We start from the raw sequence: 17028 nt of genomic DNA, 5'->3' as shown, positions 1-17028 counted from the left end.
TAWGTTCACAGTAAAGTGTTGGAACGAGAAGTAGGTCTGAACCTGAGTGTTCTCTACTTGTGTTACAGCTATTAAACACACTTTGAAGCGAAGGTGTCAGTGCACATTGTACAACTTCATARTTCAGTTATATGAATGTGACGCTAGCTTCTCCTACTTCTGAATCTGCTTTATTCCTGGTTCATGTGACTGACTTGCCTCGTTAAATATAATTTTTTWAATAAATGTGGTGGTACGTKTGTTATGCAATCAATGACTGTCTTTGTACTTTATGTTATTGATTCTATGGTGGTTAATCAATTTCCATATTAGGATGATGTTTTTCTACTGTGTTTTCAGAACAGTGCACACTGGAGGGTTTGTGTACATTGCTAATGTAGGACTGTGAGGTGTTTTAGAACAGCAGACTATGGTTTGAATGGTTTGTATAATGTAGGGATTTGTGTGCGTGTCTCTCTGTGCGTGTGTGCAGCGGTACAAGCAGGACTGCGAGACATTTGGCACGGTGGTGAAGATGCTGGTTATCAAGGAGCCCAGCCTGGAGAAGATGCTTCAGAACCCTCTGAAGGACAACCTGATTGAGATCAGGGAGCGTTGCCTTGACGACCTCCGACACTTCATCATAGAGCTGGACCAGGTCATAAAGCCCCAACCATCAACATGAGGGGSAACCACAAATCCCTTACTACATGGCAGGATTGATGGACCAGAGGTGGAGTTTGGCCGGTGGTATAGACATTGTGAGAGGAGGCAACCCTGTGTGATATTCTCTCAATACTGTGTCAATAAGAGAGAAACTTTCAAGTAACTTGATTTTATTGAAAACATGCTTAATTGAGAATAAGTGTTTTATTTTCACCAACCTTTTCTGAGTTGAGATGCAAGTCCAGATCTACCACTCAGATGTTTTCTAAATATAACTTAAAAAACCTAAGCCTATGCAACATTAACCAATTAAAAACTGTTCTGTAGCAATGAGGTTTGTACAGTAAGCTAAAGGCCAAATACATTATCACTGCATGTTGGCTTCGCTTTAATTCCCTTGCCAATGCATTGTTGTTCGGACCATTTAAAAAATATATATATTTCAAAATTTGAGGTAGCTATATGATCACACAGTAATATAGATCAGTTGTTGTATTACTTGTGAGTCGAAGCTAAGTGAGCATATTTAAATCATTCGCTTTTAATTTTACTGGGCTGATGGTGCCTGTATCTGATGGTCAGTCTCARCAGTCCGCCTCTCAACATCCCTCTACTCTCCCTTTCCTCYGCTGACACTGACCAAAAAGGACACGGGCATCCAGCTGATGGCGGATCTCGACTCGCATCATTCTCTCTCTCTCCTAATAAATCTCACAGTATCTGTAGCTTTCCTTCAYGCCTGCTAYGTTACTGCAGACACGGTAATCTGAGCCATCCGATTGGCCAGCGGTAGGCGTTTAGTGCACTTCATTTGCTCTGCAGGCCCGCCGGGAACGCAGAGTTTGTACCTTCAGACAAATGAAATGGTTCAAAATCGAAACCCTTCGCCTACCYGGCGTGCAGGGCAGCTGAATCAARTGCACCTACCTGCAACAGCGCAAGACCAAAAAAATTATACAAACTCAAGGAATTTTTTTTTTAAATTTTTGTACATAAATGTTTGGGATTGACAAGAAATGCCTTTGAGATCGACCAGTTGGTCGCCACTGCTTTGGGGGTCATAGAATTTTTTTGGGGGGGAAACGAAGCGTTCTAATTTGATTGGCTTGTTACAATGCTGTTCTAGATTTCAGACTTGAAAATAGAATTCTGCCATCATTACTCTAAATGTCCACCTGTCATTTCTTTACTCTGTCATCCACTACTACTGGCTTTCTGACCAAGTTGTAAACAACCTAATCATACAGAGTTTGCATATTTTTGTGTATTTACTGTCATATGTTCTGAAGTTCTTTACATCTTATTTTCTATTTGGTAATAAAAGTGATGTAACAACTGGTTCTCTACACTATWATCCTTCTTTATACAGTACTAGTTCTGTACCAGCTTTTTGGGACGGAAGAAAATCACATTCTCATTACGTATATATTTTTTATTACAATTATTATTAGCATCAATCTTAGCCTTTATATTCCAGTTTTTACATTTATACAGATTACTGATCTGTTTACAATACAATATGACCCATAAATAAAATATTCAACCCAACCAGGCCCTATATAGTACATGTGATAGCCCTTTCAGGGCAGTAACTGCATTAAAAAGCACATGTAGAAATATCCTGGGMCCGGTTTMCCGATAGCGATGGAACTTMGGTTTACAAGTGTTTTTTTAACGATGCATCTTTCCTACAACGGTTGAAAGATGTAGCATGTGTTTCCCAAAACGGCACGCAGAGAGAACGGTCACTTAGTGCRTCGTTGGGAGTATGTGTTGATAGTGATGGAATCGAAAGAAAGGAATGCTGCTCTCGGATCAGCTCTMTATTCAAATCTTACCTTAACATTAKAATTATTTCACAATACTTACGACTGATCAGCTCCTAGAGCGTGATTACCACCTATGGCTGCAAATGTTGATGTGGTTTATTCTAATGCTTATTATACCCAATAGAAATGCATTACATCACCGATTTGGCACACCATGTTAGGCTACACATTTGATTTGACATTAAATATATTGAGACAAATTAGACAGTAGCCTACAAGTAGCAAATTGGAACTCAATTGACCGAACATGAAATGTATTTAAATATGATTTGAAAAATGCCTATAGCCTACTGTTTATATTTTAAAGCAGTCATCCTGTTTTTTTTATTTTTATGTTTTTATATGCTGATTGTATCAATTGCAAAGACCTTAGGCAACATTGTATTTGTAGTCAACTTTGATCTGATGTTATCGGTGGTCACAGGGAGACTGATRGAATCAAATGGTTTATGTTTATCTTCTGTGTATAAAGTGACGACGCGGGAGGGCAACAAAGCAGCTGATGCACTTAGCTGTTCTACACATGGTCTGAAGCAGGCGTAACACCGTACCCAAACCGCGCTCGCCATCCCCAAACCGGGCTCGCGCACACCATCGTGTGAAAATGTATTTTGTCCCCACCACACCAAACGCGATCACGACACGCARGTTGAAATATCAAAACAAACTCTGAACCAATTATATACATTTGGGGACAGGTTGAAAAGCATGRACATTTATGGCAATTTAGCTAGCTAGCTTGCTGTTGCTAGCTAATTTGTCCTGGGATATAAACATTTGGTTATTTTACCTGAAATGCACAAGGTCCTCTACTCCGACAATTAATCCACACATAAAACGGTCACCCGAATAATTTCTAGTCATCTCTCCTCCTTCCAGGCTTTTTCTTCTTTGGACTTTATATGGTGATTGGAAACTAACTTTCATAAAAAGGTTTATTACCACGCCCGACCGACCTCGGTTCATCTTGCAATCACCCATGTGGGTATAACCAATGAGGAGTTGGCACGTAGGTATATGCTTCTATAAACCAATGAGGAGATGGGAGAGGCAGGACTGGCACTGCGTTCAGCGTCACAAATAGAACTGACTTCTATTTTAGCTCTTGGCAATGCAGATTCAGTGATTGAATAACAYGTATGTTTAAATKTTATTTTGCGACGCGAGCGGTGTGGTCAGCATGTTAGCTTAAGAGCGTTTTCAAGTGCAACGTTAAAGATGGTTTTGAGAAACAGCTTGGCGATTTAACAATGATCCTACGAAGGTTCTAACGGTGAACTGGGCCTTAAAGCTGGAATATGTCACTTATTTTGGGTGACCCGACCAAATTCACAGAGATGTGAGTTATAGATCTGTCATTCTCATTGAAAGCAAGTCTAAGAGGTGGTAGATCTGTTCTATGTGAGCTATTTCTATGCTTCCCATTCTTAAGTTTAGTTTTTGCGTCTTTGTTTAGTACAGGTGAAAATAAAACATGTTGGGTTATGGAAAATATATTTCACAGCGGTTTAGATGTTTTTTTATTGATCCTTTATTTAAGTAAGCATGTCAGTTAAGAACMAATTCTTATTTACAATGATGGCCTACTGGGGAACAGTGGGTTAACTGACTTGTTCAGGGGGCAGAATGACAGATTTKTACCTTGTCAGCTCGGGGATTTGATCCAGCAACCTTTTGGTTACTGGCCCAATGCTCTAACCACTAGGCTACCTGCCCCCCCAAATGGTACTATACTTGCTTGTTCTGTCACACAAACTGAAATTAGGGGAACTATTYAAATTTTAGCAACCARGAAATAGCTTTTGGGAAACCAGGCCSAGGGTCAAACTGCACTCTGAATACCTTTGCTGGCAGCATATCATATATTTCATTTTTCAAACCCTGGTTAAGAAAAGAGAAGGTTCTTTGATAACGGCTATCAGTTTTGTCTTTCAATRCCATTCCACTACAAAAACATTTGACTCAGGGTTATAAAAAAAAAATACACTTTACAATATATACATTAATATCTGCACTGTTAAATAGTCATTTCCGTTAGTCTCTAAATGGTGTTTTTATAAATACATTTGTTCAGAGTTATTTGCATACATTTTTTTTTTAATACAATTATGATGACAGCTTTGAAATGTGTTTATGCGTGTTCTGTTTTTGTTGAAATGTGTTCTGTTTTTGTTGTAATGCATTTCAATAATAGAATCAGAGCCATKTTAACATGTACTACATCCAGTTGGCAAGACAGTTTTAACAAGCGGGACATTTTCTGTATTCACAATAGTGGCAACAACAAGAGATTCAGAAGGGGGTTGCAGACAGAGTATCATTTAAAAGTGGACCGACAGGGGCCCGTAAAACATCCAGTCTTATGAAATGATACAGTTCTTCCCCTTGTGCCCCTTYTTCTTTTTGGACATAGTCCGTGGGMCTGCTCCGTAAGGCGGGGAGGGCAGGCCTGCCACGGGGCTGGGCAGGCCATCATAGTAGTGTCTGTGTGTCTGGGGGATGGGCTGGCCCAGGAAGAAGCCTTCCTCCTCAGACTCGGAGGAAGAAGAGGAGCAGGTGGAGCACCAGTCATCCTCGTCCCTGTCCCCACACAACCCCATGAACCTCTCCATGGCTGGGCCTTGCTGGAGTCTGTAGTCTGAGGTGGCTTGGTGGGGATGGCGGTGGGGATGCTGGGTCTGGCCATACCCCTGCTGATTGGGCAGGAAGGCCAGCTGCTGGGGCCTCTTTGAGCTGAAGCCGTGTCCCCCATGACCTCTGTGGTCCTCTCTGAAGTATATGTGATTGGCCCTCTCCTTGGGCCCCAGGTGGAGAGCGTTGTCGGAGCGTGACTTGCGGCTGCGGCGTCTCCTGTGGTGGTGGTTGTGATAGCGGCCGGAGCCCGAGTCACCGAGCTCCTGGTCCTGCTCCTCCAAATGGTATGCTCGCCGCCGCGTCCGCTCGCTCATCGGGGGCTGGCGCACCTGCAGGTCACCATAGCGACTGTTGTCCACGACGTCTGGGGAGAACTTCACCTGTTGGGGTCGAGACTGGGATCGAGTCCGTCTCAACGCCGGGACATGAGGAGGCTTGGGGGGAGAGGGAAGAGGGGCCTTCTCTTCTTCCTCTGGTACGCTCTCCTCCTGCTCCAGCTCAGACGTAAGGCTCTTCAGAGAATTGGCACTGCGGTGTAACATGGAGGAGTTGAGAGTTCCCATGTTGCTTGTGTTCTCACAGTCTCTCTCAGCCTCGAGTTCCTGGAAGCTCTGTAAGGAGTAGACCAGAGGTCTCTCTTTACTGTCGCCATCTACAGAGGCACCTGGAAGAAGAGCGGGAGAGATAATGACATGTATTTGTACAAGTTGTCTTTTCACCACAGTGCTGTTTCAAAGAACATTCTGCCATCACAGAACATTGAACATTAGGATGCAAATCAGATCAAGACCTGGTCATTTCTCAGGGCCGGTTTCCGGGACAGATCAAGCCTAGTACTTGACTAAAAGGCTATTTGAATAGAGAAGTMACATGTCTTACCCGTGATGTTGGACAGTGCCAGTGAGTCCATGGAGTCCCTGACACTCTGATCTGTCTGTTTCACCTTGTCTGTGATGCACTCCAGAGAGTTGTCATACCACTGCTTCTCCTCCCTCTGGAAGCTGGTACCTCCGATGCTCCCAGCGCCGTGCTCCAGCTCCTGGAGCTTCCTACTGCTGGCCGGGCCAGGGTGGCTCCCGTAGGCTGAATCCCCCAGCCCGTCCTGGGACTGGGCCCAGTACATATCTGTCTGGTACTTCTTACTGGCTAGGCTCTGGCTGCCTGACCCTCCTCCACATCCTCCTCCAGTCTCAGCCCTAGAGCCCTGAGGCTCACACTGTTTYATCTTGACCTCAGCCTCGGTCATCCACAGATCGGTTGGGGGTCTGGAGTCGACCACCTCACCTTGCTGGAAGACTCCGTGCTCCCCGAACTTGAGCAGCAGCTGKGTCATGTAGTCCTCGTGCTCGGCCCACTCCTCCTCGTCCCGGTCCTCGGGGCCCTCGGTGTCCTCCCTCCCCCTCCAGAAGCACTCCTCGTTGGTTAAACCCAGGTGGGCCAGCTTGTTGGTGAGCGTATCGGTGTCTGGGTTACCGGTAAACCCGGGGAACTTGTAGTTGACGGAGGGTGAGAAGAGGAGCGACTGGCGGCACTGGTCGGCTGAGCGGCTGCTCTTGCCCATGCGTACGCTGCGGCGGGACTCACGGGAGCGCGTCGACTGGAAGGCGGAGTCGGAGGAGTCTGAGGCGTGGACGTCCTCTCCCAGACTGCAGGCCTTGGAGCAGTAGATCCGGCCCTGCTTGGGCAGGAAGGGACAGCCCAGCAGAGAGCTCTTACACTGGGCACAGCAGAAACAACCCTTGGTGGCGTGCCAGTGGAGACCGTCGTACGTCATCTGGGCATGGTCCACACCTACGGGAAAGGAGAAAGACTTTGGTTAGCACAGAAATATTTGTTTTGTATTTTGTGAAACACTTTTGTGGTGTGATTCCCTGAAATCATTGTCAAGTTCCTTATAGGCATGTGTCATATAGCATGTTCATACTGGCTGAAAATATTGATACATTATGTTTCGATATTTTGCATTGGATTACTAACCGGGGCTATGCTGACCTTTACAAGGAGCACGTGTGCCTACATCTCTCTCACCTTAGGCACACGTGCTCCTTGTAAAGGTCAGCATAGCCCCGGTTAGTAATCCAATGCAGAATATCGAAACATAATGTATGTTTTAAAGACATTTAGATCAATAAAAAAGATTTAAGGTTTTAAAGCAATGTGTACTGGTGCTCCTAAATTGAAAAAATCCAGATTGCACAGCAGAATATTTAGGTACATATGTGTGTAAAATGTAATGGAATGTCACTGTATAGAGCCCTGCTAACACACTCACTGCCTAAAAAACATTGATAGTAAACTGTTAGGTAATGTCTATGTCTGTTAATTTTAGTTTCTGCCATTTTTCTCACAATGGCAGAAGCAGTGGTCTGTATGTGTATCCTCAGGGCTTACCAATGTGTTCCCCGCAGGCCTTGCAGTACTCGGCATAGAGAGACTCAAAGCAACCGCAGCAATATGGCCGACCATCCTTCATGATGTAACGTTGCCCCCCCAGCACCGTCTCACATTCAAAACAGGAGAAGTGCTTCATGTGCCAGTGACGCCCCTCCGCCTCCGTACACTCGTCAGAAAAGATAACCTGAAGACGGAAACATTAACGCAGTTAGATGAGAAGTGTGTGACTTGGTTTGGTCTAGTGATTATTGCTGTTGCCTCCAGAGAACATATGCCTGTGTTGGTGAGTTTGAATCTGACTCAGCGTGGTTTTATGTGTCGGCCAGAGTATGTGAGCGGAGTGTGCCCAATTTGACTGGACTGTGGAGCGAGATTCCCGAAGGCTGGAGCACCGGCTTTCTCGCCCGCTCCAATTTCGATCCAGTAGTGCCCACTCAAGCTCAGGCCAGCCCGCCCCAGCATGCATTTATAGTCTACTTGTGTGCTGCTATAGCCCCTTGCTTTAGCTACTGTCATGGAGTTCACTATATATTTTCATAAAGAAACTGATAAAACACACAAGTGCAAAATCAAGGTGATTTACAAAGATGAGGACCAAGAAGCAAGAGAGGAGAGCAGTGATGTACAACTAAAGAATCATACAATCTACAACTAAAGAATCATACAATCTACAACTAAAGAATCATACAATCTACAACTAAAGAATCATACAATCTACAAACTAAGAATCATATAATCTACAACTAAAGAATCATAGTGTAATCTGAAAATACACATATTCCCCGAAAGCATGATGGTGTACTTACTATGTGCACATGCTAAAAGAAGAATGAGTGGATAGATAACTAAGTGTGTCATTTTAGCAAAGTAGTTATAAACTATAAATCAGATCCTTAACAGAACAAAAATGAACAGAACTTGTATCTATATAATAGCCAATCATTGATTTTGGCCCAATAGGCCTGGTATATCCAACTTTCAAGAAGCTTTCGTTTTGGTTGGTTATTTTGCCGAAGCGGTTTAGCATCCCAGTGGCTCTGCAAGTCTGGAGAGAATATTCTCCGCTGTTGCCGCTCTCCAGCACAATCGCATGAGCCTGAAGCCACAGACTCTGGACAAACTTGTTTTTTCAAAAAATTTATTCAAAGGCACTGTAGACTGAGCCTAATAAGCATTTTTAGGTAAATCACAGCCTATATGCACAATTTATAGACTATAATAATTTAATAGAATGAAACGTTTAAATGCTGAGCGCATTAATGTGCTACCAGCCTAGTATTGCACACACAAATGCTTCAGAATGTATTTCTTTGTAGGCTATAGCCTTGAAATAATTGAAATAATATAGCCTAAATAATTAATTTCCGTTCCTTCTTAGGCTCCCTGTCTGGCTCCTGACCTATTTAGTGTTTATATGCTGTTTAATATCGAGGCTGTATCCCAACCGGCCGTGATTGGGAGTCCCATAGGGCGGCGCACAATTGGCCCTGTGTTGACCCGTGTAGGCCGTCATTGAAAATAAGAATTTGTTCTAAACTGAATTGCCTAGTTAAATAAAGGTAAAAAAATACATTTGTATATGTTGCTTATTTGAAATGATGTGAGCTTCTTACATGAACTTTTCCATGTTTATTCAAATCCATATGTTTTGGTTCCAAAAACAAATGGTAGGTCCTGGTGTCACAAAAATAGATGGATGTTGGTTAAATTGCAGTGGTGCAAAGTATTTAAGTAAAAAATACTTTTAAAGAACTACATAAATAGTTTTTTGGGGTATCTGTACTATTTATCATTTTGACAACTTTTACTTTTACTTCACTACATTCCTAAAGAAAATAATGTATTTTCTACTCCATACATTTTCAATGACACCCAAAAGTACAGTTTGAATGYTTAGCAGGACAGGAAAATGGTCTAATTCACACACTTATCAAGAGAACATCCCCGGTCATCCCTACTGCCTCTGATCTGGCGGACTCACTAAACACGTTTCGATTGTAAATGATGTCTGAGTGTTGGASYGTGCCCCTGGCTATCCGTAAATAAACGAAACATGAAAACTGTGCCGTCTGGTTTGSTTAATATAAGGAATTTGAAATGATTTCTACCTTTTACTTTTGATAGTTAAGTATATTTTTGCAATAACATTTACTTTTTATACTTAAGTATATTTAAAACCAAATACTTTGACTTTTACTCAAGTAGTATTTTACTGGGTGACTTTTACTTGAGTCATTTTTAAGGTTTCTGTACTTTTACGCAAGTATGACAATTAGGAACTTTTCCCAACACTGTATAATTGTGATTTTAATGAATGTAGCGAATTTKTAGCGGCAGTTTTTTTTATTCCTGTGAGCGCAGGACGGTTTTTAGCGAAGCGGTTGGAATGAGCTCAACTCCGCTCTGGCGTCGGCCACAGTGCATCTCCACACTCACCTCGTCGCAGGCTGAGCAGCGTGGCTTGAGCAGCTCTGCGTGGTGCCGGCCACAGTGGATCTTCTCATCCTGGTAGAAGTAGATGAGGTCAACCAGCAGCTCACTACACGTGGAGCACGTAAAGCATGCTGGGTGCCAGGCTAGCCCAGGACCCGCTCTGGAGGCAAAAACCGCCATCTCTCCTCCGTTGATGTTCTCCCCACACTGTGATGAAATCCACACAAGGGACATCCATAAAGAACAGTTTCACTCTAAAACTAGATATTTTACACTGTATTATTGTATTAAGCTCATTAGGCAAGTTATTCTTCAAGAATCAATGGGGATATACATTTAATTGAAATGACCAGTAAAAATGACATTTTGTCATTTTAAAATGTTAAAGTGGTGAYTTWAAAAAAAAACATGAATTCCATTACTAGTTAAATGTGCGGTTGAAATGGCAACAATTTTGGCCAAATGCCCTAGTTATGTAACTTCCAGTCTGGAGTGTGTGGCTATCCTATCTAATCCTACAGCATGGCCTCGGCCCTGGATACTAACTAGGGTATCATATGGCCACTAAATCCCCCTGTCCCCATTCYCTACTGGAGAGAGGAGGAGGGTTGAGATATGTGGCCAACTCCCTTCCATCTGTGAGGGACCGCATCAGTACAGTTCATAACATGGCATCTGGTGTTATTATGGGAATTCTGACCGTGGGGCTAACTGTGGTCGACTACGGTCCCTCTGCAGTCGGGTTGTTCCTCTCAGTTTCTCTGTGTGTGTCATGTGAGGACACAGGCCGTGCTTTAACGCTGGGACTACAAACAACATCACATTCACAGTTTACAGCAGGGAGAGCCACTACAGAGCAGAGCAGAGGAAGATCCACTACAGAGCAGAGGGGGAGCCACTATAGAGCAGAGCAGAGGGGGAGCCACTACAGAGCAGAGCAGAGGGAGAGAGAGACACTATAGAGCAGAGGGAGAGCCACTATAGAGGCACGAGGGGAGTCACTTAGAGCAGACAGAGGGAGATACACTACAGAGCAGCAAGCAGAGGGAGAGACAACTACGAAGAGAGCAGAGAGGGAGAGACACTACAGAGCAGAGGAGAGACACTACAGAGCAAAAGAGGGAGAGCCACTTTAGCGGCGAGCGAGACCAAGATCAGAGTAGAGGAGAGACACTACACAGAGCAGAGGAGAGACACCTACAGATAGACAGAGGGAGAGACACTACAGAGCAGAGGCTAGAGCAGGAGAGAGAGCATATACAGAGCAGAGGTAGAGGAGAAGACACTACAGAGCAGGAGGGAGAGACACACGAGGAGCAGAGCGAGTGCCTACAGAGCAGAGGAGAGACACTACAGATCAGAGTTAGAGGGAAACCACTACAGAGCGACGAGAAGTCACTTATAGGCAGAGCAGAGCGGGATACACTACAGAGCAGAGAGAGGGAGAGACACTACCAGGCAGAGGAAGAGAAACTACAGATCAGGAGTAGAGGCAAGAACCACTACAGAGGCAGAGGAGAGCTCACTATAAGCAGCAGAGCAGAGAGGAGATACACTTACAGAGCAGAGCAGAGGGCAGGACACTTACAGAAGCAGAGGGAGAGACACTACAGAGCAAGAGCAGAGGAGATCACTCACAAGAGCAGAGGAGGAGACACTACAGAGCACGAGTAGAGGGAGAGCACTACAGAGCAGAGGGAGAGACACTACAGAGGAGAGGGAGAGACACTACAGAAGCAGAGCAAGGGGAAGCCACTACAGAGCAGAGGGAGACGACACTACAGAGCAGAGCAGGAGGGAGAGACACTAAGCACAGAGCAGGAGGAGAGGTCCACTACAAGATCAGAGTTTAGAGGAGAGACCACTACAGAGCAGAGCAGAGGGAGAGACACTTACAGAGCAGAGCAGAGGGAGAGACACTACAGAGCAGAGGAAGAGACACTTACAGATCAGATAGAGGAGAACCACTACAGAGCAGAGGGAGAGTCCACTATAGAGCAGAGCAGAGGGAGATACACTACAGAGCAGAGCAGAGGGAGAGACAACTACAGAGCAGAGGGAGACACTCGAGCAGAGCAGAGGAGAGACACTACAGAGCAGAGCAGAGGGAGATGACACTTACAGAGCAGAGGGAACGAGACACTACAGATCAGAGTAGAGGGAGACCACTACAGAGCAGAGGAGAGCTCACTATAGAGCAGAGCAGAGGAGAACACTACAGAGCAGAGCAAGAGGAGCAGACACTACAGAGCAGCAGGGAGAGACCACTACAGAGCAGAGCAGAGGGGAGAGACACTACAGAGCAGAGCAGGGGAGAGTCACTATAGAGCCAGAGTAGAGGGAGAGACACCTACAGAGCAGAGGGAGAGACACTACAGAGGCAGAGTAGAGGAGAGGACACTACAGAGCAGAGGGCAGAGACCACTAAACAGAGCAGAGGGAAGAGACACTACAGCAGCAGAGCAGAGGGAGAGACACTACAGAGCAGAGGGAGAGACACTACAGAGCAGAGCAGAGGGAGAGACACTACAGAGCAGAGCAGAGGGAGAGACACTACAGATCATCAGAGTAGAGGAGAGACACTACAGAGCAGAGCAGAGGGAGAGAACACTACAGAGCAGGAGCAGAGGGAGAGACACTACAGAGCAGAGGAAGAGACACTTAAGATCAGAAGTAGAGGGAAAACCACTACAGAGCAGAGGGAGAGTCACTATAGAGCAGAGCAGAGGGAGATACACTACAGAGCAGAGCAGCAGGGAGAGACACTACAGAGCAGAGGAAGAGACACTACGATCAGAGTAGAGCAGAACGCACTACAGAGCAGAGGAGAGGTCACTATAGGCAGAGCAGAGGGAGATACACACAAGACTACAGAGCAGAGCAGGAGAGACACTACAGAGCAGAGGAGATACACTACAGAGCAGAAAGCAGAGGAGAGACACTACAGAGCAGAGGGAGGGACACTACAGAGCAGAGCAGAGGAGAGACACTACAGAGCAGAGAGGAGAGACACTACAGAGCAGAGCTAGAGGTAGAGACACTACAGAGCAGAGCAGAGGGAGAGACACTTACAGAGCAGAGGGAAGAGACACACACAGGAAGCAGAGCAGAGGAGGAGACACTACAGAGACAGAGGGAGAGACACTACAGAGCAGAGCAGAGGCAGAGACACTACAGAGCAGACAGAGGAGAGACACTACAGATCAGAGGAAGAGACACTACCAGAGCAGAGGGGAGAGACACTTACACAGAGCAGAGGGAGAGGACACTACCAGACAGAGGAGAAGAGGACCACTACAGATCAGAGTAGAGGGAGAACCACTACAGAAGCAGAGGCAGAGGGAGAGACACTACAGAGCAGAGGAAAGAGACACTACAGATCAGACAGTAGAGGGAAAACCACTACAGAGCAGAGGAAGAGAGACACTACAGAGCAGAAGCAGAGGGAGGAGAGATACTACAGTTCAGAGTAGAGGAAGAACCACTACAGAGCAGAGCCAGAGGAAAGAGACACTACAGATCAGAGTAGAGGGAGAACCACTACAGAGCAGAGCAGAGGGAGCAACCACTACAGAGCAGAAGGAGAGCCACTTACAGAGCAGAAGCAGAGGGAGAGGCACTTACAGAGCAGAGCAGAGGGAGAGACACTACAGAGCAGAGAAGGAAGAGACACTACAGAGCAGAGCAGAGGGAGAGCCACTAACAGAGCCAAAGCAGGAGAGCCACTACAGAGCAGAGCAGAGGAGAGCCACTAGAGCAGAAGCAGAGGGAGAGCCAACTATAGAGCAGAGCAGAGGGAGAGCCACTATAGAGCAGAGGCAGAGGGAGAGAGACACTACCAGAGCAGAGGGACAGACACTACAGATCAGAGTAGAGGGAGAGGGGACAGACCACTACAGAGCAGAGTGAAGAGTCACTATAGAGCAGAGCAGAGGATGGAGAACCCACTACAGAGCAGAGGAAGAGACACGTATAGATCAGAGTAGAGGGAGAACACTACAGAGCAGAGCAGAGGGGGAGAAACACGTACAGAGCAGAGGAAAGACACTACAGATCAGAGTAAGGGAGAACCACTACAGATCAGAGCAAGGGAGAACACTACAGAGCAGAGGAGAGGACATACAGAGCAGAGCAGAGGGAGAACCACTACAGAGCAGAAGGGAAGAGACACTACAGTCAGCAGTAGAGGGACGAGAACCACTACAGAGCAGAGCAGAGGAGAGACACTACAGAGCCAGAGGAAGAGACACTACAGATCAGAGTAGAGGTAGAGAACCCCTACAGAGCAGAGCAGAGGGAGAACCCACTACAGAAGCAGGTAAGCGAGAGCCCACTAACAGCAGCAGAAGCAGAGGGAGAGCACACTTACACGCAGCAGAGGAAGAGACCACTACCAGAGCAGAGCAGAGGGAGAGGCCACTACAGAGGCAAAGCGGGGCACTACAGAGCAGGAGCCCAGAGGAAGAGAAGCCACTATAGAGCGAGAGAGGAGAGAGCCACCTATAGAGCACGAGCAGGAGGGAGAGCCACTATTAGAGCAGAGCACGAGGAGAGACACTACAGAAGCAGAGGACGAGGACACCTACAGAGCCAGAGCAGAGGGAGGAGACCACTACAAGCAGAGGGAGAGCCCCCCTACCCGAGCAGAGGAAGATCTACTACAGAGCAGTAGCAGAGGACGAGAGCCACTACAGAGCGAAGGAGAAGGAGAGCTACACTACAAGCAGAGCAGAGGGAGAGCCACTTACCGAGCAGAAAGGAGAGCCACTACAGAGCAAACAGAGGTGTGAGAGCCACTACCGAGCAGAAGGGAGAGCACTACAGAGCAGAACAGGCAGGCGAGAGCCACACAGAAGCAGAAGGAGAGGGAGGGAGAGTCCACTACAGAGTCAGAGCATGAGGGAGACCATACAGAGCAGAGCAGAAGGAGAGCCACTACGAGCAGAGCAGAAGGAGCCACTCCGAGCAGACAGGAGAGCCACTACAGAGCAGAACAGAGGGAGAGCCACTACAGAAAGGGGAGAGCACGTACAGGAGAGGGAGAGGCCACTACCAGAGAAGCAGAGGAGATGGAGGGAGGACATACAGAGCAGAAGGCCCAGAGGGAGAGACCACTACAGAGCAGAGTCAGAGGTGAGAGCACTACCAGGAGCCCAGCAGCACGAGGGAGACGAGCAGAGCAAAGGAGGGAGGCCACTACACAGAACAGAGGGCTAGACCACTACAGAACAGGAGGGAGAGAGCCACTTAACGAGCAGAGGGGAGAGACATACAAAACAGACAGAAGGAGAAGCCACTACAGAGCCAGAGCAGAGGGAGAGCCCACTAACAGAGCGGCAAGATGGAGACCACCTACAGAGGCAGAGCAGAAGAGAGCCACTACAGAGCAGGCAGGAGGGGAGCCAACTACAGAAGCAGAGCAGAGGGAGAGGCACTTGACAGAACAATAGAGGGAGAGCCACACAAGAACGAGGGGAGGCACACCAGAGCAGAGCATTACACGAGCAGAGGGAGCAGCTTACGACAGAGAAGCCACTAAGAGCAGAAGCAGAGGAGAGCCACTACAGAGAACAGAGCCGAGAGCCACTACAGAGCAGAGCAGAGGGAGAGACACTACAGAGCAGAGGGAGAGACACTACAGAGCAGAGCAGAGGGAGAACCACTACAGAGCAGAGCAGAGCTGTGTTTTGACCAAGCTTAATGTTAATGGTCATCCCCCGGGCTGCTCAGGACCCATTTGTAAGTACACTAAATAAAACACTGAGGAGGATCGAGCAGAGCACAGAGTCAGTCAACCCACTGGAGCTACACTCCAAACAACTCCGAGAGGCTTTTTAGATTTCAGACTGTCTGCTTGGCTGCAAAACCACCATATGTTTAGGGATATCTTACATAGCATGGTTGACATACAACACAGAGGAAGAGGAGGTTCTAAGAGAAACGGACTCCTCTAGTGAAGCACAGGCTACAGATAGTTCTGCCTTTCGCTTCTCAATAGTAATTTGCTTGGGTTATATGGCTTACAACAGTTTCCTATAACTTCGCGAACTGTTACATACATCTACTCATTCAAGGGTTTTTCTTTATTTGTTACTATTTTCTACATTGTACATCTTCTACATCTTCCCGGTGAAGCTGGTTGAGAGAATGCCAAGAGTGTGGAAAGCTGTCATCAAGGCAAAGGGTGGCTTTTTAAAGAATCATGTGTACTACTAAAGAATAAAATATATTTTGATTTGTTAAACACTTTTTTGGTTACTACATGTGTTATTTCATAGTTTTGATGTCTTCACTATTATTCTACAATGTAGATAATAGTAAAAATAAAGAAAAACCCTTGAATGAGTAAATGTTGTAAAACTTTTGACCAGTATGTTACCTTAAAAATTCCCCATCTACCCGTTGGTGTATGTGTCTGATGTGACAATGTTCCTGTTAGGAACTGAGGTGAGTGGCGGTGTGCGAGAGGGGACGTACATGTTCACAGACGCTGTGYAGCAGGTCCCGGGGCAGGAGTTTGAGCGAGCCCCTCCCCAGCGCCTCCTTCTTCCTCTGGACACTGAACATGTGGAGCTCCTTCTTCTCCTCCTCACTGAGAGACTGACAGTAGCGCCCCTGGAGGGAGGGAAAGAAGAAAGACAGGCCTTCGTTAAACATCGTCCAAAGTGGACTTTAATTGTACAACACAAAGCAGAGAGTGACAACCGTTTTTTTGATGTCTCCCTCCCAAACCGTTACCGAGGGAAAGCAGACGTTTTACAGGGGTTGTGTTTAGAGTGGAATCACGAGGGGAAGAACCACAAWGAGAAGCAGCTCTGGCTCAGGCTGTGATGTCACTGCGGTGGAGGCACATATAAAGGAAGTCTTTCAGCAGCATCGCCTATCCTACTGGTCTGTCCCCAGAAAGACTACCGCTATGACAGGAATCCTGCTGGTGGGGGCTGTCAGCAAACACCATCAAATCATAGTCAAAAGGCTTATTGTACCCAGGGCATGACAGTCTGTGACACAGCGTGGGATCAAGGGACTAAAGACTGATGGTGGTAATGTGAATGCCAAGTCCTCCATCACATAATGGCATGGAGCTGGGGGG

The 17028-nt window shown here is 46.4% G+C and overlaps 1 protein-coding gene and 1 pseudogene across 1 annotated transcript in view; one reads left to right on the top strand and one right to left on the bottom strand.

Annotated features, from left to right (window-relative positions):
- The window catches only part of LOC111962759 (uncharacterized), a 33798-nt pseudogene extending 31814 nt beyond the window's left edge, over window positions 1-1984 (top strand).
- LOC111961055 (prickle-like protein 1) overlaps window positions 1629-17028 on the bottom strand; it is a 75773-nt gene continuing 60373 nt past the window's right edge. The window contains exons 3-7 of the mRNA XM_023983182.3: window positions 16413-16550; window positions 9939-10142; window positions 7500-7686; window positions 5988-6899; window positions 1629-5772 (exon numbers count right to left, since the gene is read on the bottom strand). Coding sequence (XP_023838950.1) covers window positions 4835-5772; window positions 5988-6899; window positions 7500-7686; window positions 9939-10142; window positions 16413-16550 — 2379 coding nt within the window. The 3' untranslated portion in view covers window positions 1629-4834. The remainder of the gene's footprint in view (window positions 5773-5987; window positions 6900-7499; window positions 7687-9938; window positions 10143-16412; window positions 16551-17028) is intronic.

This window comes from Salvelinus sp. IW2-2015, linkage group LG4q.1:29 (assembly GCF_002910315.2).
Source record: "Salvelinus sp. IW2-2015 linkage group LG4q.1:29, ASM291031v2, whole genome shotgun sequence".
Classification (NCBI taxonomy): Eukaryota; Metazoa; Chordata; class Actinopteri; order Salmoniformes; family Salmonidae; genus Salvelinus; species Salvelinus sp. IW2-2015.
The sequence above is the reverse complement of the archived record's forward strand: the minus strand, read 5'-3'. Positions and strand labels throughout refer to the sequence as shown.